The 25845-nt window shown below is 36.9% G+C and overlaps 1 protein-coding gene across 1 annotated transcript in view; it reads right to left on the bottom strand.

Annotated features, from left to right (window-relative positions):
* The window catches only part of SLC2A13 (solute carrier family 2 member 13), a 154285-nt gene that overhangs the window by 60236 nt on the left and 68204 nt on the right, over positions 1-25845 (bottom strand). Inside the window, exon 4 of the mRNA XM_030479523.1 lies at positions 22519-22627. Within this exon, the coding sequence (XP_030335383.1) occupies positions 22519-22627 (109 nt within the window). The remainder of the gene's footprint in view (positions 1-22518; positions 22628-25845) is intronic.

The following is a 25845-nucleotide window of genomic DNA, read 5'->3' as shown; positions in this document are numbered from 1 at the left end:
CTATTACCATCCTCTTCCAGCAGATAGAAACCGTCCTCTCATTTTGAGCCCATTTTTATCACCAGTGGCAATGAATCCTAACTTTGTTTAAACTTCATCAGCAAAAGGAAACCTTTTGCTCTAAGGTCTGTAACAAGAATACTAAATAAGGAAAGATTAATTAGTCTTTCCAGTACAGCACCTTTTCTCACAACCTTCTGTCACATCATCTTTGCTTAGACCTTTACTCACAGTTCTTGGGCAATGCCACCTATTTTTAAACTAAAGCTGAATGAAAAATTTTTCATGTGAAAAAAATCAAAACTACCCAGATAAATGAATTTTTTTACATTTTCTTATTGTAGCAAAAACACTTGTTTGTTCAAAGAATAACATCAGGTTGGTCTACAGCTTGATTTTCTTGTTTTTTCTTTGTTAAATCAACGCATTGTATCTTATTTGTCCCATTTTACTTTATGAAATTATTTTTCATACTTTATTTTTTCTTTATTTGCTTGCACTTCTTCTGTATTCCTACTATTCTATCAGAATTTTTAACTGCAGTCTCTTGATATGAGCTGTCCTTCTGCTCTATATTTCTGCACTATCACTGTCCTGTTCCACAAATAAGCCTTTAAAATACTACAGTTTTATGTTTTATTACACTTGAGGCTGGCTACCACAAAATTGCCTGGTTCTCCCACGATTTAATGAAATAATTCTACATTTTCCTGTATTTATATGCCAACAGTAAAGCTTGCTGCTAATAGTTAATATGTTCTCTCTTTCTGAAACTTGCTATGAGTCAGCTACTACTGGGCTGGGGGAGAAAAAAAAGTACCCTTTCAAACCTTCTATGACACACCAGTTATTGCTATTTCCCCCCCCCCCCTTTTTTTTTTAACAATACCAAGTATGTAAAATTCAACACAATTTGCAGAAAAGCAAAAAGGTCAAGCCTTCAAATTCATGGAATCAGAGAAAAGAAAGTCCTATTGCCACAGTGTGAACAATGAAGATGACTGTGCCATCACCTTATGAATAAGATGAATTGTGTTTTACATAGAAATTGGTTTTATATATATTTTTCATCACTCAACCACACTAAGCAGGTAAAAAAACAACAGGCAACCTACACAAGATGTGTTTAGAAAAATTTTTAGGGGGTTATGTTAATATCGAACACCATAATATTGCCCGAGTTCTCTTATGCAGGCAAAGACAGTTCACCTCTAGTGCTTCCAGAAGAGTAATTACTCCATCTGTTTGAGTATAATCTAAGAAAATGAACAGAAGAAATGCATTACCAAAAACACATAGAACAATTTTGATTCTTTTTTCTGGTCTTTTCTGTTTCTTTTTTTTATGATGATGATGATGATCTGTATGCTGCTTTTAGACTGTAATGTCTAAACGAACTCCTTCTGGCTTATATTCACACTTCATCCAGTAGGTTCTACTGAACTGATTATCTGGTGAATACTTATCATTAGAATGATATTTTTATTAGAACAGGTTACATGGAAACCAGAATGATGGTTTTATAAGATAAAATAATAGAACTCCATAAAAACTCCAGTGAGAATAGGGATGAAATTCTGTTATCAGATGCCTTGCTAAGGTCTCTAGAGAAAGCCAGTCTTCTTGACGACTTTAATTTAAATCCCACAACTGGGATTTTGCTCAAAAATGTCATATTGAACAAAAATTTACTTTACATTTGAGAATTTTCATGACAGGTATCTAGAGAACTTAAGGTCATACAAGAACTTAAACTGAAATATTTTAATGAAGCAGGAATTACAGCACAATCGCATCAGCTTTCAGACAAAGTCAATTCTCCCCAAAGGTCCTTCTAGAAACAGCAACCTTGAATAAAAACTGCATCTTGACCTGACAGCCCGGATGATGGAAGATGACTGCCTTCATGGTGTGCAAGACAGATGATTTACTGTTTCACAATTGAGGACTGTGACCATGTATCCTCATTGTACCAGCTTTGTTGGTCTGCTAAGTAGGACTCTAGAAACAGCATTGGAATAAAAGTCCTTTTCTTCAAAAAGTGGACAAGATAATTTAATCCCAGACTGGCAGGAATAGTGACACCAAGAAGGGAAACCCATCACAGAAAGGAAATTTCTGTGAGTTTCATTGGCACAAAGGAAAGTTCTTTGTGCCTGAGGACATTCAAATCAGCAGTCCTGAGAGCAAGTTTTCATTTACAAGAGGAGAACAAAAAGGCAAATTGAAGATACAAAGCAGCAGCAGTTCACTGAGCAGACACACATAACTTACGGGGCAAAGGAAGAGTAAAATTCTCCTCAAGCAAAGCTGTTCATAAACAGGTTTCTCCTCTTCTTGAGGGGAAAATCCCAACTGGACATAATCGGCATATATGCTGGGAGAATGTTCCCATATTTTACACTGATTGTCCTGGCCATACTAACTTCATCAGCTATGGCCTAAGATGTTAGAGCAAACTACTTGTGAAACTGTGGACTTGAATTATTCCATATATGTATATACATACATTTATTATAATGTTTATTTATGTAAGAGTTAACAAACATATTGTATGGACTAATATCAAGTAATTTAGCTTCTCGCCTACCTTTTTCTCCTCTCATTTTTAAGGTCAGATGGAGCTAGACTGGCCAGCAGGTGACTGTGACTAGTAGAATGATGCTGCTCATTCCCCATCAGACAAAAAGCACATCTGCATGCAGGAAATCTGGGTTGTCTTGTTATCTGTGTGTTCCCAATCATTGAATCTGAATGCTATTGTTTTTTCATAACCCATCTTTTGTGATTTGGAGTGTTTCACAAGATTTTGAAATGTACAATGAGACGCCTGGTAATGCATTAGTCACACACAGGGTCACCCAAGCAGTAACTGGTTGACAATAAAAACTTAAAAAAGTGAGCAAATTGTAGGATATAAAATAATTCCTCAAAAATTCAATGGTCTACTACTATCTGATATAAAGAAATATTTAATAAGATACAATCTTATTTGTCCTAAAAATTTCTCATGCCAATATAACACATTAAACAGATACACCAGCATGCTAAAACTGCACTATGCATCTGAACTCTTGTTTGTGCTTCTGCCCCGTTTCCCCTGCTGACTAATGCCTTTGCCTTCACTTTTCTTGGCTTTTTATTTGGACTGAATTCCACTCCAGAATCTATTTATGCATCAAGAAAAATATCCAGGATAAAGCCAAGTAAGATGCATCTAAAAGGGACAGTGATCTATTCTCTCAAACTAAAGCTTGCCTGGGGATCCTTGCCAGGAGAACAATACGTGTAAATACCATAGTAAGAATCCCCCGTACACAAGCAGTTTCACTGTTCCTCATAACAGTGCTTCTGATAACGTCACATACCTGCAACAACGTATTTTATTATTTCCATATCTTAACGCGCAGAGATGTTAACATGCTTCTTGAAATAAAACTTCTGCAATGGTGATGTCTTAAAGCTAAGTTGCTATTTCATTTTCTAGTTCTACTATACACATACTAAGTGTGCATTCTTTTGCTTAAAATTTTACCTTTTACTCTGAAGTCTGACCTCCAGCCTCAGCCTTGAACTCTCCAGACCTCTCTACATCATGCAACACTTGGTCTTGTTACTGTCACCTCACTGTGACCACGGTGACTTCAGCAGGCCCCCAGCTCCTGACCAGGGAAGAGCTTGGCACTCCTTGCAGAAGACTGACTTGTTGATCTGCACATCAGTTTAACACTGAGAAGACTGAAGGCACTTTTGCAATTGCTGGATAATTAGCAGTGTCTGGCAAACAATTCATATTACCAAGGTGTTAAAAGAAACATGTAGTATTTAACATAAGACAGTATACCAGGGAGATTGGTAAATCATTATGATACCTGAACTGACAAATACTCAAATCTAATCCTAGGCAATCATGTATGTTCTTAATTTAAATATTTCATTGTAAAATAAAGCATGCTGCAATATAAAATACACATATTCTGGGGTTACAAAGTTAAGTTCTGATAACTATCGTACCCTCAAACACCAACACTGACATTGTAACTACCAGACTGTACTCGCACTGGCAAGAAAAAAAAAAAGGTTACATCTAACAATTTTCTAACAAAGAATGTAAAATCTCAGCTTCATTTATTAAAAAGGTTGTCATCAGAAAAGCTCCTTTCTTTCATTGCATAAACCGAAAGGATTATCTATGTCATTTTGGTTGGGGTTTTTTATCTTTAAATGGAAAGACTACTTTTGTTAGAGAAATGAGATACTTATGGCCAGTACAGAAGCTGTTGCCTGTGACATTCAGCAGTGCAAGACTACGACCTTCCTTCTGGAACAGAAACCAGGATAAGGACACAGCAAGCTTTCCATCGGTGGGCATTAACATGAAGGAGGAGGAGAGAAATCAGCTCATTAGATTCCACACTAGGATAAAAACAATTACTTAGAAGAGAACTGTCTGAAACATTACGCTGTCAGAAGCAAAACATCACATAGCATCATTCCTAAAGGTTGACTGCATTACTGAAATATCTGTCTCCACCACTGGGAAGAACTCGGTGTGCTAAGTGACCTACAAACACAGAATTAAATGAGCTCTCCCAGAAAGCGTGCAATGTACAAGGCAAAAAAACCCAAATAGATGCTGACAGATGGGGAGAGATGAGATAACGAGGAAGCACCACTAATGCCTGACGCGCAACAATGTCAGCACACTGACACCATGGACTGCTCATGGAGACTGTGCTTTGAGAAGGTTGCTTTTGGTTTTGTTTGTTTTTAAGAACCAGGTTCAGGAAGAAAACTTGCCTTGCAGGAGAAAAGGAAATTCAAGTTGGATAAAGTAAAGGTGAATAGCTTTCAACAGATAACACAGGTAAAATGCCTGGACTAGGGAAATACGAGATTGGTACAGCAGAGAACCCATTTTCTGGAGTGGTTAACTACACAATTGCACAGCATACCTCCCTGACAACTTTGTCCTTTAAGGAGTAGGGAGAAAGTAAAACAAAGCTCTTTACATTTAGCCCAGTCACCACAGTAAGCTGTTCTGCCCATGCTGACAAGTCTAGTGCGCAGAGACCTGTGTGTTGAACAAACCAGAGCTCAACATACTATTCTTAATCAAAATACACTGGAGCAGACTAGTTCAGAGTAGCTGAAAGCCTGGATTACCATGGCATCATCATGTTGGAAAGAAGCAAGCACACAACAATTTTTATCAGGAATACTTCTGAGAGAAGCCAAAAGGATATGTGCTTTGTCCTTGAATGATGGTGATCTGGGTATCCCCTGAAGGTTAAGGCTGATATGTTGCTCTTGCTTTAGACTGCTGCTGCTCCTTACCAGACTCAGTAACATTTTCTCCAGACAGAAACCTTAAGCCAGCTGCCTTTTCATTCAAGTCCTTATCTCAGGCTGGCACTCAGAAATCTGAGTGACGTAACAGTCTGCATTTGATGGGAACAACTGTTGAGCTGGGAGTTGTCAACATTTATTACAGTCATAAAGAGACTGCCACGTAATATGAGACTGGAGAAAATCAGAACTTGTATAGTTTTGAGAAGAGGTGAAACTCTATGATACAAATACAGTTTCAGAACAGGAATACTGAACGTTAGCTTTTGCTAATTATACTCTCCCATGGGGGGGCATGGATAAAAAGCAGAGACAACATATATGAAAAATAGATTGAAAAAAATCTTAAACAATACTTACCTGGCAGACCTGTCTATGTAGGTTGCAAGTTCAGAAATTTCACAGCATTTAAATATACCGAATACTAATATGCATACACCAAATAATCATGCCCTTTAGCATTAGAGTATGCCTCTCTTCAGTGTTCTTCACAGATATTTGCAGATATGCCATGGAAGAAAATTTCCTCAAAGGCTGTGTCACAAGAACATCAAATGAATTTCTGCATAATTCACAGAAAAAGTAGTTCACTTTGTTGGGCAAGTAACAAAAGATTACTATTACTTGACACATTGCCCATTGGTGGCTAATACTAGTCAGTGGATTAGAAACCAAGCCTTCCTTAATGTTATTGGGGAGATCTGATCCCATAAGGTAGCATCTCCTGAAGCAAAGGTCATGCTCTCCCACTCAAGTCATTCTTCAAGCATGCTGGACAGAAAACATGGGGAAAACAAGAGTTTAGAAGACTGCAGGGTCAAAACCCTTGAACAGCGATGGATAGATAAATACTTGCTCTTACACATTCTCACCACTTGGTCACACAATTTTTCAATCTTCTCCAAAAGCTGGTAAATCCACGCCCTTTGTATCAGTCATCAGTGCAATCTCCCTGATTTCTTTGATGAAGACGGTGCCATACTACTATCAGTAGGTTCACTTTGGCTCAGACATACAGTGGTCACTAGGATTCCTGTGTTCACTATATCTAACATATTTTGTAAATAAATTTCAGTTGCAAACACTGCAGAAAGGTAAACAGACGAAACACCTTTATCAGTATCATTAATATGTAAGATAGGAATGTTTTATATATTTATGTTTATATCCACACATTGCAGAAATAAAGCAAAGTGAATTCAATCTATTCCTACACACTTGAACAACAGCTTATTTTAGAACTGTCATGTCTTCAGCCTTTCTCTATCTAGAAAGACTCCATGGACTTTTCACTTACCTTTTACCTAAAATTTCCCATTCTTTCCTCAGATCTCTAGAATTGCTCAGAGAGGAGAAAAGCCTACAGACTTTAGATACATGATGTACATAATTGTGGATACATAAGAACTATCACAGTTTTAACATTTATCCATCATTAGATTTATAATGCATATAAACAAGAATTACTTATGTCCATAATATCATTGGTATTGTTATCTTGAGAAGAATTACAAGGTGACTATCTCAGCACCCTCCCTCAAAAACCTGGAAAAGCAGTATAGGTACCTAAGCAGAGGAGAGGACAAACTGGTGGGGAGTCTGTTCTTACAAGTGAAAACCTCAGGGCCAGAATGAAACAGCAGCTGATTCAGTGCTATGTGGTGTTGTGCTTTATTAAGGAGAGCAGCTAAATTTCAGCATTACATTTTGGTCCCACTCTCCCCCTTCCACTCCTTTCTCCTCACAATGCCTCTAATTTCACACAGGTAAAGATCCCACTTATAGAGTGGTTTCTGCCTGGCCATTCCCTTCAACAAATACAAGTTTTGCTGGGTTCAGATACCTCTGTACAGCTCAAGCAAGATTATACCAGGCAGCAATGTGCTGCTTCTGACTTCAGTGACATGAAAGAGCTGCTTGTTTAAAATCTTGGATATAACCAAACATTCTATTAGACACAGAAAATAACCAGTACCTTCAATTTTCAGGAAAGCTAACTGACATGGCAAAACAGCCAAGCCATGTCATATTGCTGTACTCAATCATTAATTAGTCTAATGAACACTGAAGCCCCACCAGATAGGATGAAGCTGTGACTCAGAGCAGCAGACGTGATTCTGATCTGAAACCTCTGGGAAGCATCTGTGACAGGAAGTGTAGCAGTCAGTTTGAAGAGCAGTGCCACAGAGGAAGACATTTCTGCCATGGAGGAAGAAATTAGTCCTTCAGTGGCAGTTAATTTGTTCCAGACAGAGAATTTTGCTGTTAGGAAAGGCAAATGTCCTTTATGAAAACCAGAATAAATCCCCAAACATGTATGTTATTTCAACTCTATGCAGAACGTCTAGTTTAGAAAGATCAAAACCACCAGTTGCTTATAACCTCTTCATAAGTATATTTAGAGACAATCATAGAATCATAAAATCATAGAATGGTTTGGGTTGGAAAGGACCTGAAGATAATCTAGTTCCAAACCCCCTGCCATGGGCAGGGACACCTTCCACTAGACCAAGTTGCTCAAAGCCCCATCCAATCTGGCCTTGAACACTGCCAGGGATGGGACAGCCATTAATTTCTCTGGGCAACCTGTTCCAGTGCCTCACCACCCTCACAGTAAAGAACTTCTTCCTTATATCTAACCCAAACTTCCCCTGTTTAAGTTTAAACCCATTACCCCTTGTCCTATCGCTACAGGCCCTGATGAAGATTCCCTCTCTGGCATCCTTGTAAAATAATAAGCTAATGCACAGAACCTGAGACATGCTTACATCAGTAAAAATGTTAAAATGCATGTATCAAATTTACTTCAGTGCTTCTGTACATGATGGTTTATCATGCAGCAAGCATGGAACCACTGCAAGACTATGTAGTTAACAGAAGCCAAAAGCTGACTTACTGAAAAGATGAGCCACAGATTAGCTTCGATACTGCAAGATGAGAGACCTTGGAGCTGCCCAGGCCAATGACAGTCATATACTTCTAGCCACCTTGCACAATCCCACACCTACAACTCTAAATGCTAAAAGCCTCAAGGAGACACAAGACCTTTACAGGACCTAAATCACAATTTCTTCCAACCTAATAGCCCAAATGAGTCTCCTGACCAAGTTAGAGAAGCTCAAAAGTATGAAGCTGTAACACTGTGTGAATACTATTGTAAAGTGCACACTACAAGCACACCATAGGAAGCTAAAATATGTCACTCAAGGTCACTTAATTGCCAGCAGGAGTTAGAAAACATGCTTAAAGCTCCTTGCAAGCATACACACCAGTATGTTTGTAAGTCCTTGTAAGAAGGACTCGGCACAAGAAAACACGTTCTTTGCAGGAATTGTATTTCTATCTTCATATATGTACATATTTTTATTTTACTACAAGAAATACTGTTTCTGTTCAGAATTCTGGAAGTGTCTGAGTTCATTTGCTACAATGTGACAAGAATCATCAATATATATATAATTTATAATTTCTTTTTTTTTTGTGTAATATACAAGCATTTAAAATAGGACAATATTCCCTGGAAAAGACAATGAACTAAGTCTTGCTAATTTTACTTATTCAAAACTCTAATAAAGCATATAAGATATAAAACACTACTGTAATGTATTTGATAATTTTCAAACTATAAATGTTTTAACACAATGAATATTTCTCTACCATTATACAGAACAGAAAAGAAAGGAAAATTACTTGGAATGAGTATGTTTCCCTTAAGAGCTCTCCTATTTCACTAGCAAGTCACTCTCCATTCCTATATGCACCAGAATAAAACATCAGCCTGAATTTTGTCACTGAAAACAAATGACATTATAGGCATAAATCACAACCCAAAACAAAATTTAAATTTTGTTCTCAAATATTATGGTCGTTGTTGGAAAATACAAAATTTCTGGAACGTGACATTGAAAAAGTGCCATCACTAGCAAGCATAACTTATGCTCTTCATTCTGATAAGACCCCTTTTCTTCTGCTCCTGTGTGCAAATTGGATGGGGCTGCTGACTCAGCAAAGCAATAAGATTTCTTTTAGTAGTTTGTATCTCACTATGGTATTAAATTGTGATTACATGCGGTTTCAGTCCCTCGTTCTCACACTCTTGTTAATGGCTCAGGCATAGAATAGAAGGAGGTTTTAGAAGATTACACGCTAAACTTAAAAATATAGCCAAATGGGCTATAGTTAAAAAATAGCCAAATGGGTCCAAGTTTTACTGAGATCTATCTTGGTTCCTTACAGCCCAACATGCATTTCAGTACCTTTTTCAGTTCTTCTACCCCCTTCTTCCTCTCACCAACATACAAGGGCAACAAGTATTTCTTTAGTGCACAGAAAGCTTTAGTTTTTATGAACTTCTAATTGTTTTCAAGAACCAATTTCATTATTTTGGTCCTAAATCTATGATTTAAAGACCTGAAGTTGAAACCATTAAGTTGCCCCCTTATAAAGTTTAACTGCTCTTTTTCTAATCTCCTTCCCCCGTCTACAAACATATCATTGAAATAATATAACTAAGTAGGAATAGGGAGTAACATGGGTTAAGAAAGCCCAAAACGTCTTAACTGATTATTTTTCTAGTGATATTGTTTTCCTCCTGTCTTCTAATAGGGTTCTCCCCCTTTCTTCTAAAAAAAAGCCTCTTCCATTCATAATTCTGACCAAAACCCTTAAGTTCAGGTGAGGAAGGGGCCTTCAGCAAGCAGAAGTTTGAATCAGCAGTCCAGTATTTCACTGCTCTATTTTTCCCTTTTGGAATGTAGAAAATAATTAGCTACCTCTGTAAAACACATGAAAGTCTGTTGATGATAATGTAGTCTCACAATTTCTTTCTATTTTCAGGATGTCTGTAAAACATGCTTTAGGTGAGTGCAATATGCAAGTGACTATTAAAAGGAAATAAAATCGCACAAAAGGATTTGCTCCTTCAAGAAGTAGTTCCAAAATCACTCTCTGAAGTATTATTACCTCCCATAAACTTGCTAGCACTCTGGGAAAAACACCCCAACCACTTTAAGCAGTGATAGATGAGTCCCCCCTCACCTGCAGGGGCTTAGACTCAACTCGCACCCCTGAGCTCTGACCACACCAGATCTTGGAAGACACTCCAGGAAAGAGCCAGCTCCTCCAAAGACGAGAAGCCAAGCGCTGGTTAGTTTCCCTGTCCTGATATCCTGCTCCCTCCCTGGACTCTCCCTGTTATCACTCATTCTCCTCGCTGGCCTTACAGGCACATTCTTTCTCACCATACTGAGGAATTAAGAGCCTCTTTGGTGATTTCTTATTTTCTTTCAATGTGGTGTCTGCTCTCCATACCACACCTTCCATGTGAGTTATTTTGACCCCAGCAATCTCTTTGTTTTGTAGACTGCTCAAGTAATGAAGTCTTCATTAGCCTTTAGATGTCACCATGTTCCATTTATGATCCATTCCTGAACTATTTTCATTTATGGTAAATCTCTGCATTGCACATAACCTTCCAAGCTTTTTTTTTGTGTCTCAGCCTCTGTGGCATTTTGACTAGCCTCCGGCAGCTTAATTCTTATTGACAGACTCAAAAGAATCCAATTCACAGAACTGGTTCCTATGCCCTTAAAGTAAAGGTGACTAAACAGATCTAAAGGGCATCGTATCTCTTACTCTATGTTCGAATGGGACCAGTAATATATTTCACTGAGGTTGCTCGTGTTGCTGTATCAGGCAGCATCTAACCAGGTGACCTTTTATACTTTAATTTTGTGTCTTTAAAGATTGGTTATGTTGTGTGCTTTGAATTATTTCACATTTTTATATTCCTTGTTTTTCATCTAAGAGACACTTCCTTATTGCTACGAATACAGTCCAACATTTGAACAATATGTGCCCTCTAGGTTTTCACAAGTGAGCAAACCTATGACACAAACAATATATCCTCTCCCCTTATTTCTTTACTGTACCTTAAGGAAAAAAAACCACTTAAATTGGTCATTGATTGGTATGTGAATTCCTGATATGTCTGGAAATCAAAAAACGGCCTTTGCTAGAGGTAACTAGAATGTACATATCAACAAAATGATGCATATTAAAGATTAACAACTGCGTAAGAATGGAATTTTTTACAAGACAATTAAAGGTAATAACACAAGGAAAACAGTTGAGACGAAACTGTGCTCCAGGAGCCTTCTAGACAAGCAATACATTACAACAAACAAGCCAACCAACCAGTATTGCTATTTTGGGAACTTCCTGCAGAAATCATTCATGAATGATTTAAAAACAACATCACTGCTCTGACTTCATTTCATTACTTGGCTTTACATATGAGCAACATGAATAAGATGCATTTAACTTACTTAACAGCTATACCGTGTACATACTAGATAGAAAGCAAAGACATTTTATTTACCATAATTGCTAATATCCCAAACCATATGTTTCAGCAAAGACTTTGCTCACACCCACACAGTTCATAGATTTCCTCCTATATGGCCCTGAAGTTAATACTGCATTTGTGACATGAGAGTTATTACCAAGGCAACAGATAGAAATCAAACGGAATTACAATTTCACTACAGGCAAAAGAGAGAGCAGAAGCCAAAGGCAAAAAAAAAGAAAAAGGGGGAAAACTTCTATTAAAGACAAAAATCTTTCATTAACATAGAAAGAAATGGTAGAAAATACTGACCTGAATACATTTTTTCTTTAAATAAATTACTTTGGGTTTAGGTTTTCTCCAAAGTGAGTCTTTCTCTAAATATGCTTATACAACCCAAAGAACTATAAGATCAGATTTTATCACTTACCATTAAAAAAACCACATTAAGGCAATACAAAACAAAGTACTATCAGCAGGCCAGTTGGTTGTTTTTCAGTGTTTTAACACAAACGTCACAACATTCTGGCCGGTTTACCACTGAAGATATGTTAATTTGTATGAAAACCTGAGGGTAAAAATTGTGCACTTGTGCACATAGTCGTCCCTGCTGATCAGATTTCATTAAAAATAAAAGATGTTCCAAATGAGAAGACAGATAGCAGTATTCCCTCTCAAATAACTGGGTATGTTAACTGCTATACAGTTCTTTGAACACATGTCTTTTGAACATGTTATACAAATAAACAAGAATCCTTTTTAATACATCTGCAACATTTAAAAATAATTAAGCAATTCGTTAGGCAGACCCCCTAGCAGATGGGTTCAGACTGTGATTAGTCATTTTCTGTTGTTATATCCTGGGGTTTACTATTACGCATGCTACTCTACCCCTCAGTATTTTTTCTTCTAGCCAATAACCCAAGAAAGAACTCAAAAAAGCCAGGAAAAAAGAAAAATATTTCATGTGGTTGTTCAATTCATTGAGTTAAAGGTCCTTCCCTCCTTTGGGAAAGGAAGAAAACAACAACACAAAACCCCCACAACCAAACAGGCGTTCGGCATCAGAGAAATAAGGAAAAGACTAACATTTAAAGATTTATGAAATGGGAAATGTTAAGTGCCTGTTACAGTATCCCACATCAGCACCTTGAACATGCTTTCTCTGAGATTTGAGAAGGTTTTTTTGTTGTTTATTTTTATACCTGAGGAAAATTATAATGCAAATAAACATCCACCTCAAGATCAATTGACAGGATCTTCAAAAATCTGGATTTTTTTAAGCCTGCTTAGGTTTTATTGGGGTTTGTTTGGCTTTGTTGCTTCTTTTTTTTAATAATAATAAATGGATAGATTATAAGAATTATCAGAAGAGAGGTGGGATGTAAAAGTTTAATTTAAAGGAAATCAATCTTTATTTTTAAACTTATATTCATTTTCTATTGTATGTCTACTAATTTCAACACCAAAACTGCCTAAATATGTTATTTCTAATACATTCTCTATTGTTACGACAGTTCAAGCAAATTAGAAATGATGAGTTTTTCCTACTTCCCTCGAGACGCTCAATCTAATATCTCTAAGCATAAGCACTAAACTATGTTCTGATAATCACTCTACATTTTACTTCATTTCATCCCATTACTACCCTTATATAATATCTTGAAGTACTTCCCTGATCTTCCTGGCACTCAAACCTTCAAAACTTTAATATCAGAATTACCTATTCTTTGATCCTATACTTCACACAAGGATGTATCTGTAAAAGCCATCTTCCAAAAGCTCTGGCTAGTTAAGATTGACAAAGCATGCAGCTTCTTAAATAAGATGAACATTTTACAGCTTTAATCTAGTTAACAACTCCACCATGATTCACTGGTTTGTTTTGCATCTTTTTGTTTTTTCCTTAAAGTGGCTTCTATTTCAAAAGGAATGAGAACACAAAATGGGCGAAGAACTGGCATTAGCAGTAAGAAGCTTCAGCCTGAGAAGGAACCTTGAAGTTTGGTGTATGACATTGTGCAAATAACCCAAGACACAGGTTTTTGTTTGGTTTACAGTAAATTACAAATCTATGCTTTTAAACCGACTCAGATTAATTTCTGGCCATCACACAACAGGAGAAGAAAGATTCACTTTCTTTTTTATCTTATTTTTGAAGTGGGAACAGCAGAGTGTGGTTTTAGTGCTAGCAACACTGATACACGGATGACTTGGTTTTAACACAGATATACTCTCTGACTTGTACCCTGAACACCCTCTTCACAATTACTGCAACTGATAAATTAACAGCCCGTGGAGCTAAACCACCAAACCCTTAAGACGCTCAGGGTTTTGCAGGTCATCTCCAACAAGCACACGCAAGAACATCTATGACAAAAGGCTTACTCTTTAAGCAACAATTCTAAAGCATCAGAGTTGTTTAAAACACAGCAACTGATACATAAACTTTAACAATAATTTGACAGCCTTAAAAATGATCACCTTTACTGAACCGTCTTCTTGTGCTTCAAACACAAGTTACATCCATCTAGACCTCTCAGTCTTGCAGTTTGCTGGCTAAGTACAAAATCAAAATGAAGGCTAAAGTTTAACTACTCCTCATAGTTCTTGCACAGGTTTAGAGCTATTTCAGATGTCCAGCAGCATGACCTGCTAGTTTCTCTCCCCATCCCTCTCCATGACTAAACACCAATACTCACTACCACCCACCACCCTCTTGCTGGAAGGGCGAGGATTTGTGCGGGTCATGTTAATTCACGACTGCAGCAGTCAGCAGCCTGTTTCCTCCCTGTAAAACAAAGAGTTCATTTTTTTTTCCTCAGACCTGCTGCAGTTTTCCTTAGGCCAATGTTTTGTTTGCTTGTTTAATTTTAGTTCTTGGATACAGCTATTGGCATCCTGTCATCACACATTTATATCTCGGCCACTTCCTAGCAGATTAACTGAGGCAAACTCCCCTTACCAGGTAATATTCCCTTCCCACATAGGTATTTGCTACTGAGCAAGAAGAAACATAATGAGAGCAGGGTCTGGAGAAACTATGGTCAGACTTATCCTTGACCGGCTCTGAGGAGGAGTTGAAGGCAAACAGAAAGAGGGAATGGAAAGGATTGATTCTCCTAACATGGCCATTTCCCAGCTGTTGTAAATACTGCCTGTGGCTTCTGTAGACAGCATTTGATGAAAAGGTGTTTAAAATTTCTGTGACCTACTCCACCAGCACCTTAACTGCTGGCTTGTAGACTGTTTCTGTCCAACCTAAGGCTCTGTACTTAGGGCAACATTTTGCTCTTCAAATCAGTTTGTCCTTAGTCACAGTTTCAAAGCCACCACTTCTCTCTTTAGGCTGTGTGATAATTTTCCAAACTTAAGTGGACAGATTTCCACAAAGGAAGTAACTGTTCAGTTCAGATCTGCCAATTTACTGGGCAGTGGAGGGAGAGGGAAGAGAGGGAATCATGTTCCAGGGCTTGGAAAACTTACCATATAGGCGGATTTCTATGCAAGAAACTAGTGCCCAAAAAGAACAAGTTAGTGACTATCAGCTGTTTGGAGCTTTTTAATAAATATTTCATTTTTAATACACTATTTTAAAAGAAAAAGGCTCAGCTGCGACAATAGTACACTACCTATGGAAAAATGGTTGCTGAATATGCCAACCTTTCAACGTAACAGTTAGGGTTTCATTGTATTTCAATGAAACTATGTTTAAAGTACTTCAAGTACTATGAAACTGATAAAGGCAGCTTCCATAATCTCTCATTTAGAATGTTTTACACTGTGTAATATGAAATTACTTTTATTTATTAACTACAATTTGTTCCTCTCAAGAGCTGTTATAAGTTAATCACATTATTTCTGTATAGCAGATACAACAGAGACATTTGGTACAAGAGGAGAATCACCTTTCCTAGTGTGATTGACTAGACTTCTGTGTAGTTGCTTTTCAAAACATATTTGCAGTCTATCAAAAAACATCTGTATGATATACAAGTCCAAAAATACATCTCTTTCCTCCACTGAAGTTTTTTAGATTAAGAGTTTGCATGCAGTACTATATAAAGCATCCTGCAATATGAGGGAAAGATAATATCATGAAATGAAGGGCCACTTCTCAAAAAAAAAAAAAAAAGTTATTGGAAAGATTTATTAAAACCTAATAAAATATTTAATGGATTATTATCTGAAAAGCAAGTGGACAGGAAACATAAGGTTTCTTTTTGTTTTATTAAACATCTTCTGAAGCCTAAGGGGAAAATGCAAAATTTAAGACAAACCTATGGCCTGATTTAAATCTAAGTGGAAACTACAATAAAAGATATATTGTTCTTCAGTAACTGCTGTGGCTCTTGGATGACATTTTAGCATTGTGTAAGTTTTGGGTCTTGTTTTGTCCTGTTTGTTGTTCCATTGGGGTTTTTTTTGTTTTTTAAAAAAATCAATGCTGGAACACGAAGCGCAAGAAAAATGTGACCCACCATTACTTTTTGCCAGCAGAACTTTTGTTTACAGATCTCAACAACTGTTTTCTAATATCCAAATCAACAGTCAATGCTCTAGCAAAGTCTCATTTCAATGACCAACTTATTCATTATAAATCTGTCATAATTTGTAAATACATTAATTATAAATCTCTCTATCACTGCTAATGCTGAAAGAGTACAGAAGATTGATACTACTTGTGCTGTAATTCATGACAGTTATTTATTTAAAGATCTTCAACAAGAAAGTTGAAAGGTTTATCTGCAGTCACTGTCCCATGCTACCTATTCAGTATTTCATTTCAGACAAGTTTAAAAATGGGAATTTAAAGGCAAGTGTCTCAGTTTGGACTTTCACCGTCCCTTTGGGGGTTAAGTCACACATCCCTGTCACACATCCCCTTCTCGGTTCTAAGGCTGCAGAGGTGCATGCTGCCTCATGCTTGCTTCAGCAAACAGAAGCAAAGGTTTACAGCTCCTCACCGGTTCCAGCTCTGCAACTGCTGCACAATAGACCCAGCGATTAAACCTGTCAGGAAATGCGCTTTGCTTCCATTAAACTCCTCTCTAGCCTCTACTAAACTCCAGAAGTATCCTGGCTTCTTTCCAGTCCCACTCCTCTTCCATTCTCTCATTTACATTCAGTACAATATCCATTCACTTTTCATGTTAATTGTTTTAATATTCTTATCTTCAAACCTTCAATTTCCACTTGTTACATAACTCCTTCTGTCCTCTTTTGTCTTTTCCTTATTTTATCCAGCTTTTTTTTCCCTCTTATTACTCTGAGCTTTTATCCTTTTCCGTACAGTATTTTCTTCCACTCAGTTTTTCTTGCCAACTGAAAACAAAAATGCTGCTGCTTATCATCTTTTTGTGGTTTTTCTTTTGTTTGCTTGCACAGATTAAAAAAGCAAGACTGTTAGAGCTCAAAAGCATCTGTGGACCAAATCCAAATACCAATACATTCTACATTTGGATTCATTTAACTTTCAGGAGATGCAAGGATATCTTAACAATAAAAAAACATTGTATTAACTAGGAATAACAGATCACATATAGCAGCAAACAGCTTAACAAAAATGCTGAAGGCCATGAGCTCTCCCTGTTGACACATTATACTGCTTTTCTGTTGTAGAAAGATTTTCTAACACAATGTGAGAAGACAATGGCAAATTACAAAACTACCATCACATCAAGCTAGTATTTCAACTGCAGAACAAAATATTTTGTTTGGCTTTCATGAAGTCCCCTTAAGTTTCATAAGAATGAGAATAATCAAGATGATACAGCTGTCTCTTCAATCTTATCTCAGATTTACAGTCTTGAGAGCACAGGCAGCCTGTGTGAACATCCATCAGCTCACTCAAAACTAGCAAGCCCCGAAAAGAGTGGCAGGAACTCCAGCACAAGCCACATTACCTACACGCAGTTCTGACAAGACAATATTGAACTCCCTCCAATTATGGCTAAATTACTGCCTACTATTCAAGATAACTTAGGATTTTTCCCTAAAGCTTTCTTCCCCATGTTTTTTTGTCTGAGGTTTTTGACTGCAATGAAGCTGCACAGTACCAGAAATGATTTCGGAAGTCCTCGTCCTGCAGGAACATTAGCATGTAGCTATTAACATCTGTGTTCTCTATTTTCACCAACCTGAAAAAGTCAAATCCTTCAAGCCTCCTCTTCTTCCCACCCCCAAAAAGGATTTTCTTCTTTTTCAAAAAAATATTTAATTTTTTTTTAAAGAAGAAACTGATGGGAAAATTTAGCTTCAAGTTTTGCCTTAAAATTGGTTCTCCCTCATGTTTTAACTATGGGCCACTGTGGGCTTGAAAATATCTGCACATCACTGTTTTAATACAATTCTGGGATATGTTACTAATAAAAAGCTAATTTGTAACTGCTCTCCTGGAATATAACTTCCTTCACAGGGTGTTTTTCAGCCTCCAGATTTGTGAATGTGGGCCTGAAACAGTGAGCTTCCATTTTCAAGATGAGAAAATACCATAATGATAAGAAATGGAAAAGTTAAACCATTTCAGACTTGCTCGCACCAGTGAGAGAGATGCTCATCTAAAAACATATGACTTCATCTTTTACAGGTCAGTTAAGCTGGTAAAAGCCATGACAAAAAGGAAACATTTTTTTCTACTTCGGGCTCTGTATCAAACAGCAGTGGCACCCTTGTTTTTAGGAAAAAAGGAATCAAAGCAATAGGTCACTGAGCTTTATTCTTTTACTGACTAAATTTATCACGTTAGAATTTGTTCCTGTGAGAGTCAATCTCCTTAGCCTATTTTTACATTTTGCTTCTCTTTTAGATCCACCTCCTCAATGCAGAGGTTGCTCCACATGCTGTTCTCACCAGTTCAGTAACATCCTCTACGTGATGACAATTCCTGGTTCCTCATGGCTGGATGTTATACACATACATGGCTGATTCAAATACAATACGAAATTATTTCTGTGCAAAAACTAGATCAGTTTATTGCATGATGAGATGGACAGACTACAGTCCTCAACAACTCTTACAGAAGTTCTTTTAGTTTTCCTCTCCCCATCCTCAAGAGGAATCCAACTACAGATGGACTTTGTTGCACTCATGGGCTTCCATGTTGATACGCAATTTTTAATCAGAAAACATAAAACAGATTTCTTAATCATGACAGCTTTAGATTTTTGCTGTTGTCTCCATGTGTTTCTCGTAGGTATTTTAATGCTTTTTAGGATCTCTTCTACTACTGGGTACACTCAGGAATTATTTTTAGACCCCCCACCTATAACACTCATACTTTTTGATTCAAATGTTTGTTTTCTTAAATAGAAGAGATACTCAGTACAGCATACACAAATTGGGGAAGTACTAAGTAATTTGGTGTTTTCTTCCTCACATTTTTATGTCACTTTCCTGCTTTGTGATTTGATTATGTTGTGTTTTTTAAAAATGAGTTTTTCAGACACACAAACTCACTCCTGTGGCCTCACTTTCTTACAGTAAAATACAAGATTTAACAAACTCTTTTATATCAGAAATAGTGAAAAACCTCTAGACAGATTAGAACAAGTCAGGGCCCATCACGGATGTTGCCCTGTTAACTGGTCGCAGCGTAGAAGTGTCCCATGGAAATATGTAAGGAGAAAGGAGGCAACCAGAAGCTGAATTCTCTGCTAGTGAAAGCCTGGCAACAGCAAGTCAAGGTCATCAGCCTCTTCTCCTACAGCGTAGAAAGGGGTATACCAAGAAAAGAGTATTCACAGCAGCACCAAAGTTACAGTGAACAACAACGATCAAAACATTTTTTGTGACTGTTTTTGGTAAACAAGCTTCAAAACCACTGAAGGAAAGCCCACACAATCCTACAACCTCCAGCCACAGCCAATGCCTGTTTTCTTGCTGCAACAGAACAGCAATCCCAGAATGTCATAACTTAAAATTACAAAGAGAAAAATAGTGCTTAGAGAGTTAATGCAATCTGACAGTTCCTTAAGGTACCATTTAATTACTGCATTAAAAAGCAATCATCAATTTCTAAGTAAGCAAACTATCAATAGACAGCTGCTTACTTACCTTTGAAAAATGTTCTTTCATAGGAGACTGTTTGCCTTGCATACCTGACAACTAAAAATGTAGTTATACTGGATTATTGAAAAATATTGAATATTACAAACAGTTTACAAGCCAGTCCTTTAACAATAGTGCCTTCATGTGTTTATTATAGGCATTTTCTTATTTTAAAGCTAAGATTCAGCTGGTTTATAGTTGTAATTCTGTCCTCCTACACATCCACAAGCAAATTAGGTCAATCCCAAACTATTTGTAAAACCTCCTACACAGAAAGGAGTTTGAGATTTTAAAACATATGAAGTTTAAAATAAACAGTCAACCTACCAGTGTCTTAAACCTTGTGAACCGCCGATTTTTCTGTTCTAGCCTAATAAGGTATCCTAAAGTGGTATAAACCAAGATGTGAGAATGACTGTCCTTGGCCATAAGTTGCAACTATATCATGTTTAATAACATTTTAATAATGTTTATAAGTTCCTCCAATTAACTTCTAAACTTACTTCTACATTTGGCATCTGTAGCATCCTGTGGCAATGAGTTCCACTGTGTAATTATGTGCTGTGTGAAAAAATGTTTATTTTAAACCTACTGCTGCGTAACAGCTAGAAGTCTTTAAAATTGTGTTATAAGAAGTGAGGAATAGTCATGCTCTGCCCATCTTCTCCATAACATTAGTAGCTTTATAATCCTCTTGTTTCTTCTAAACCCACCTGTTTTCCAAGCTGTAGAGTCCTAACCATCCTGTTCAGCTGTAGGTATCTCTTTCCTCATATAACCTGGTTTATCCTGGTGTTTGCAGATCAGTTTCCAGATTGGGCACGGATGTCATCATAAAATTATAATGCAACTTCAAGATCTCTTTATTGAGTAGTAACAATTTAGACTGCCGTGCATGTTAGTTAGCCAGTTCCCTCCTGCAAGCATTATTGTATAACACTGTATGGTTAATGCACTTGCTATTTTATTAATTTGTTATCTTGTATTATCTTCCTATAACTGTTCACGCTCACAGATTTAGAGGGTATCGTGAATGGTGTATGAGCACAAGCTGTTATTTTGCTGTTTAGCCCTTTCACAGACTTACTAAAGCAGCAAAGATCTCCACATAGATCCCCGTAGGAGTCTACTCTCAGCTTATGATAACTATCCTCTATTCTTATCTTTTCTTTTTTTTTTTTTTTCCCCTATCTTAAAAGTTATTAATCTGAGAGGGCTTCTCTCTTACCTTTGAGACCATCTCGTTTCTTCAAGAAGTTTTGGCAGCAGCTGTCTTGAACTAGGATGGTTAGTTCATATGGGATACATGGCCACAAACTTGCATCCAGCTAGTTACAATCTGTTTACAACAATCATATTTGTCCTTCATATTTTATATTTTCCATGTACATGTTCATTTTTCATATTTACAAGCACACATCTTCTCATTTGATTCTATGACAGTTTTAATTAATTTTGATAGGACAGAAATAAAACTTTCTGGGGTGTAGCTTCATGCAGGTTATGCTACATTTCCAAATTCAGTGATCATGTATTTGAGTTACTCCAGACCTGTTGGGTGTACCCTGATGAGTCCAGGCAATTTGTTATCAATCATTTTAATCAGCTTGTTCTAAACGTTCTTCCACTAACACTTGAATTTGAAACAGACCATCTGAGACATCTTAAGTATGGGCAGGACGCTTCATACACCCTATATAATTAACACAAATGCAAAAAGAGTCTTTGTAAGATTTGATGCTAAAGATTTATCTTCTGCTAGTATTCTCACATCTTGATCCTTACTGGGCCTGGAGGTTATTAGGTCTGTTGCTTCTGATGTGCCTGAAGAGTTTCTCAAAGCTCTTTCTGTGCCTGTCTTCTGGTTTTCACACAATTTCTTAGCAGTTTTGCATCCAAATGTTTTCCACATTTGGTTACAATTTCTACTTTATGAAGTCTCTCTTCACCTGTTACAGATTTCCATCCTTTGCAGTTTAACAATTCTGAGTATGGTTTTTTGGCAGATATTTACCATTTAACATGGTAGCTCTTGATACCACTAAAAGCTTTATTCTTTCAGGTGTTCCTTTTAACAATTTCCTAACAAGCTTGCTCCCCTAGGTGTAGTTTTCTCCATAAGATGTTACTGCAATATATTTTACACTTGCTCTTAAAACAGTATGGATATCTTATTCATTATAGTTACTCTTGTAGGATAGCTCAACAGTAATTTCACCTTAAGCTATGTCTTGCACACTACACATTTGTCAAGAGCTACTCCTCTTGTGAGCTGACAGCTTATCACAAACCCCAATATATTGTTCTTCACTTCTACATTTACTGAGTCTTCATACACGTAACACAACTATATAATAACAGGAAATGTTTCTTCCCTCAGCATCTTACCTCTTTTAGCACTTCACAATAATGTTCCATCATGGTCAACAGTCTAACCCTCACCATATTTTGATCTATTTGCACACAAATTCAAACCATAAGTGTACTTTCTTGTCTAGACAATATATAGCTTTGACCGTAAACCCCCACATACAATAATGCATCCCCCAGAGTACAGTTTTCATTCTCATCTCTATGTAAATGTTTGCCCTTACACTAACACCCTCCTGTACCAATTTTCTGAGATGCCAAATACGCCAATATCTGGACTTCAAACCAGCATTCCAGCTCTCACACTCAATTTGTCCCATTTCAGATTTTCTCCAGAAGCCCATCTACAACTGCTACTGTTCTGTCTAACACTTTATAAAGAGAAGCAAGCAGTAAATACATACATGACGGTGTTAATCCCTGACAGCTGTTGAAACATCTGCAGACCACAACCCACAATTAAGGCTCTTCGAGTTGGAGGGTATGTTAGCATTCTGCAGATCACAGGTCCAGCTTAAAAACAAAACAAAACACACACAACAAAAAAAAAAAATGTGATAGTTCTTAAGTGATCGCTCTCAAGACAATGTTCCCAGGCATAACAGGCTTTGCACCTTAGTTTCAAACAGACTTGGATTGTTTCAATTATTTCTGAACAACTTGATCATTTCACTTCTCCTTTCTGCACAGTACTACAAAGATGATTTTCAAGAAGCCCAGACAGAAAAATGAAACCATTTTGTAGACAGTGTATAACTCTCCTATATCATACTAACAGATTGAACATCTGCTGCAACTGAAGGTACTCAAAGTTATCACAAAATATCATTGTTGATTCCTTTCTAAAAACTCCCACAGCTACTGAGAGGTTATTTCAGAAATGCCATGACCCACTGCCCAGATCTGGATCTTGCAGATACAGTGCTCTCCCTAGTACCCCAAAGACCCAATTTCCACAAACCAACTGCAAGTGTGGGTACTTTGAAGGTATGGGGTGGATTTATTCTGCACAGCTGTAAGGCCGGCAGAAAGAACATAAATTACTTTTTTTTTTCCATACTTTTGGTAGCAGTGGTATGAGGCTGTATTCAAAAAAGCAGAAAACAGTTTCTCAATGAACAGAAAAGCAAAAATTTCTGTCAGAGAAAGTTTTCTTCCCTGTTAATTTTGGTTTTTTTAAAAAAGTAATATATCAGGCAAAACTTTAAAATACCTGACTTCCTTATTTACTTGAATTTCTTTCTGTCCAAAGTGATGCCTGGGGCAAACATAGTCTGGTGAAAAATTCCATGTTTTATACATCTTACCACATCTGCTATACCCACTCAGAACACTGAATACAGATCACAATAGCTACAAGTTAAAATAGTTGAAAAAAAAGGTGAGGAGGATCTACACTTTTACGTTTTCAAAGTCTTTCCTGAACATACAGAAAACATTAAATGTATTGATTCTGTATAAAACCCTGTATGGCTGTTAGCAAAGAACGATTTACATGCAAAGAGTTTCAACATCAGAAAGCTGACAATCTGTGAACAGTTTCAAGAGTGGAACTCAAGAAGGGGGGGTTGATAACATTTTCTTCATTGAAAAATAATCAGACATACCTAAGATAAAACTTAGTTTCATAAAAAATACAGCATTTGGAATTCATATCTCAATTGTACCATCACTGAGCTTTGCATCTTTTTTAGTAACAGCAGAATGCGGTCTGACAAATTTTCCAGCTGTACATTCAGAGAGCACATCCCACCTGTCCTGCCGTACAGCCAAATCACCATCTTCAAAATGTCTTTGAGTAAAATCAAGTGACAGATAAATAGAGCCAATCTATATATCTGACAATATATTCTCAAGCAAGACACATGGCATTGCTGAGTAGACGAGTATATCAAAGGGTTCAGCAGTCAAAGTGTCAAAGTGGAGAAACAACAAACCAGCACTCACTGCTAGTTTGGAGCAGTTCAGAGCTCAGACACACTCCTGGATTTCTAACAAATGCAAGTATGAACCTTTATTCACAAACGATAGCCCTCTGGTTTCCACACTTGGCATCACACCTGAGCACAGAGGCGTCAGGCTTAAAACCCTTTATCTGGCAACTGATTCTGCAGCATCTGTCATGAACCCAGGCTGACGAATGCCTATGAAAGAGAGATATTCATCTCTTCATAAACTTCCTATGAAATCCTTAATGGAGTTCAAAATCCATCTTTATCTCCAAAGGACCTTATAGCCAACTGAAACCTTCAAGTCCATCATCAATGACTATGCTCATTGAATAAGCTGGACCTCTACAGCACAAGCTGTTAGAAAAGGAAGCAAAAATGTCCTAAGGAACTGATGCAAGGTTTCTAACAATTCCTGAGCCACTCAGCTATTTAATGAAAGTTATATAAAACTCTATTCACAATACAGCATTGTACAAAACAATTGGAAAGAAGGAATTAAAATGAGTAGCTAGAAATTAAAGCAGCTGTTCCCAGACAATGCTTGCATCTCAGAGGGAATCATGAACTCTCAACAAAACTTCATCACAAAATCAGCTTGTACGCCTGAAGTGGGGCCCTGAAGAAATTTTGAGACCATGTAGTAAAGTTTAGACCTTTACTTTAGACCTTTAGAGCATCCAGTCAGCTAAACTCTGTAAGTACTTAGAATTTTTCAAACTTCTGATTAATTGTATCAGAAAAAATTATGCTAAAAATCATCATACTGGTTCAAGTCAGAGATTAAAAAGTTTTACTCTCAATCTGTACCATGGCAACCGCACATATCAATTGGCATACACAAAATTAAAGGATATTCTTTCATAAGCTTCACAGCCCTCAGGTTTACAAACCAATAAACTGAATGAAAGAAATAAAAGAAATCGTTAATCTCTATATTAATGGAGCTTTACAAATTCCACTAAAGAACCCAAAGGACTTTGACTGTGAGGTGGCTGTTTTAAAAACAGAAAATGAGTGTGAAACTTTTTATTAAAATTATCTAGCCCTAAACCCAACTATACTTCATTTTTTTTGATTTTCCTATCATCAATCCTGCCTTCCATCTTTGCTTGTGTTCATATATTACAGCCTTCTTAAAGGTTGTAATATATGAACACAACAAACAAATGAACAACTCTAGGCAAAACATGTTTGTTATCAACAGAGAATGGGTCGAAACTAAAATTACATAGGTATGTATGAATTACATACATTTTTCTTCTGAAAACTAAAATTGTACTTCAGGCGTTTCTGATAACCATTAAATCTGCTGTTAGTTATGACAGTAGATTAAAATAGCACAAAGCAATAAATCTTTTAAAAAATGAAATCTTTAAAAAATGGAGCAACTGAATTGCTTACAGAAATAAAGGGAAACAGATGATGCAAAAGATGCATCACAAAAAAAAATTTGACAATTTTTATGATGGAAAAGAAAATAGATATTTGTCTCCAGAAGCCAGTATATTTTGTTTATGATACTTCAGCCTTAATTGCTGTTGTTTTCTCTTCAGCCAGGAGATTTAGAAACATTCCTGCATTTGAACCACTTCATTTGAACTTGAGAAGCCACCAAGATGTTTGTTTTCTCTCTTCTAATCTATGAATAAAAATGAAGTCAAAAGGATGAGACCTATAATCATAATGTCATGACTAATTTAATGAGACAAGATTTGGTTGGACTTTCTGTGCTGTGGTTTCAGATAATTACTTTATCTGAAGTAAATTTCCTTAATGCAT

The sequence above is a fragment of the Strigops habroptila genome, chromosome 3 (assembly GCF_004027225.2).
Source record: "Strigops habroptila isolate Jane chromosome 3, bStrHab1.2.pri, whole genome shotgun sequence".
Lineage (NCBI taxonomy): Eukaryota > Metazoa > Chordata > Aves > Psittaciformes > Psittacidae > Strigops > Strigops habroptila.
Note: the sequence above shows the minus strand (reverse complement) of the source record. Positions and strands in the feature narration are given on the sequence as shown.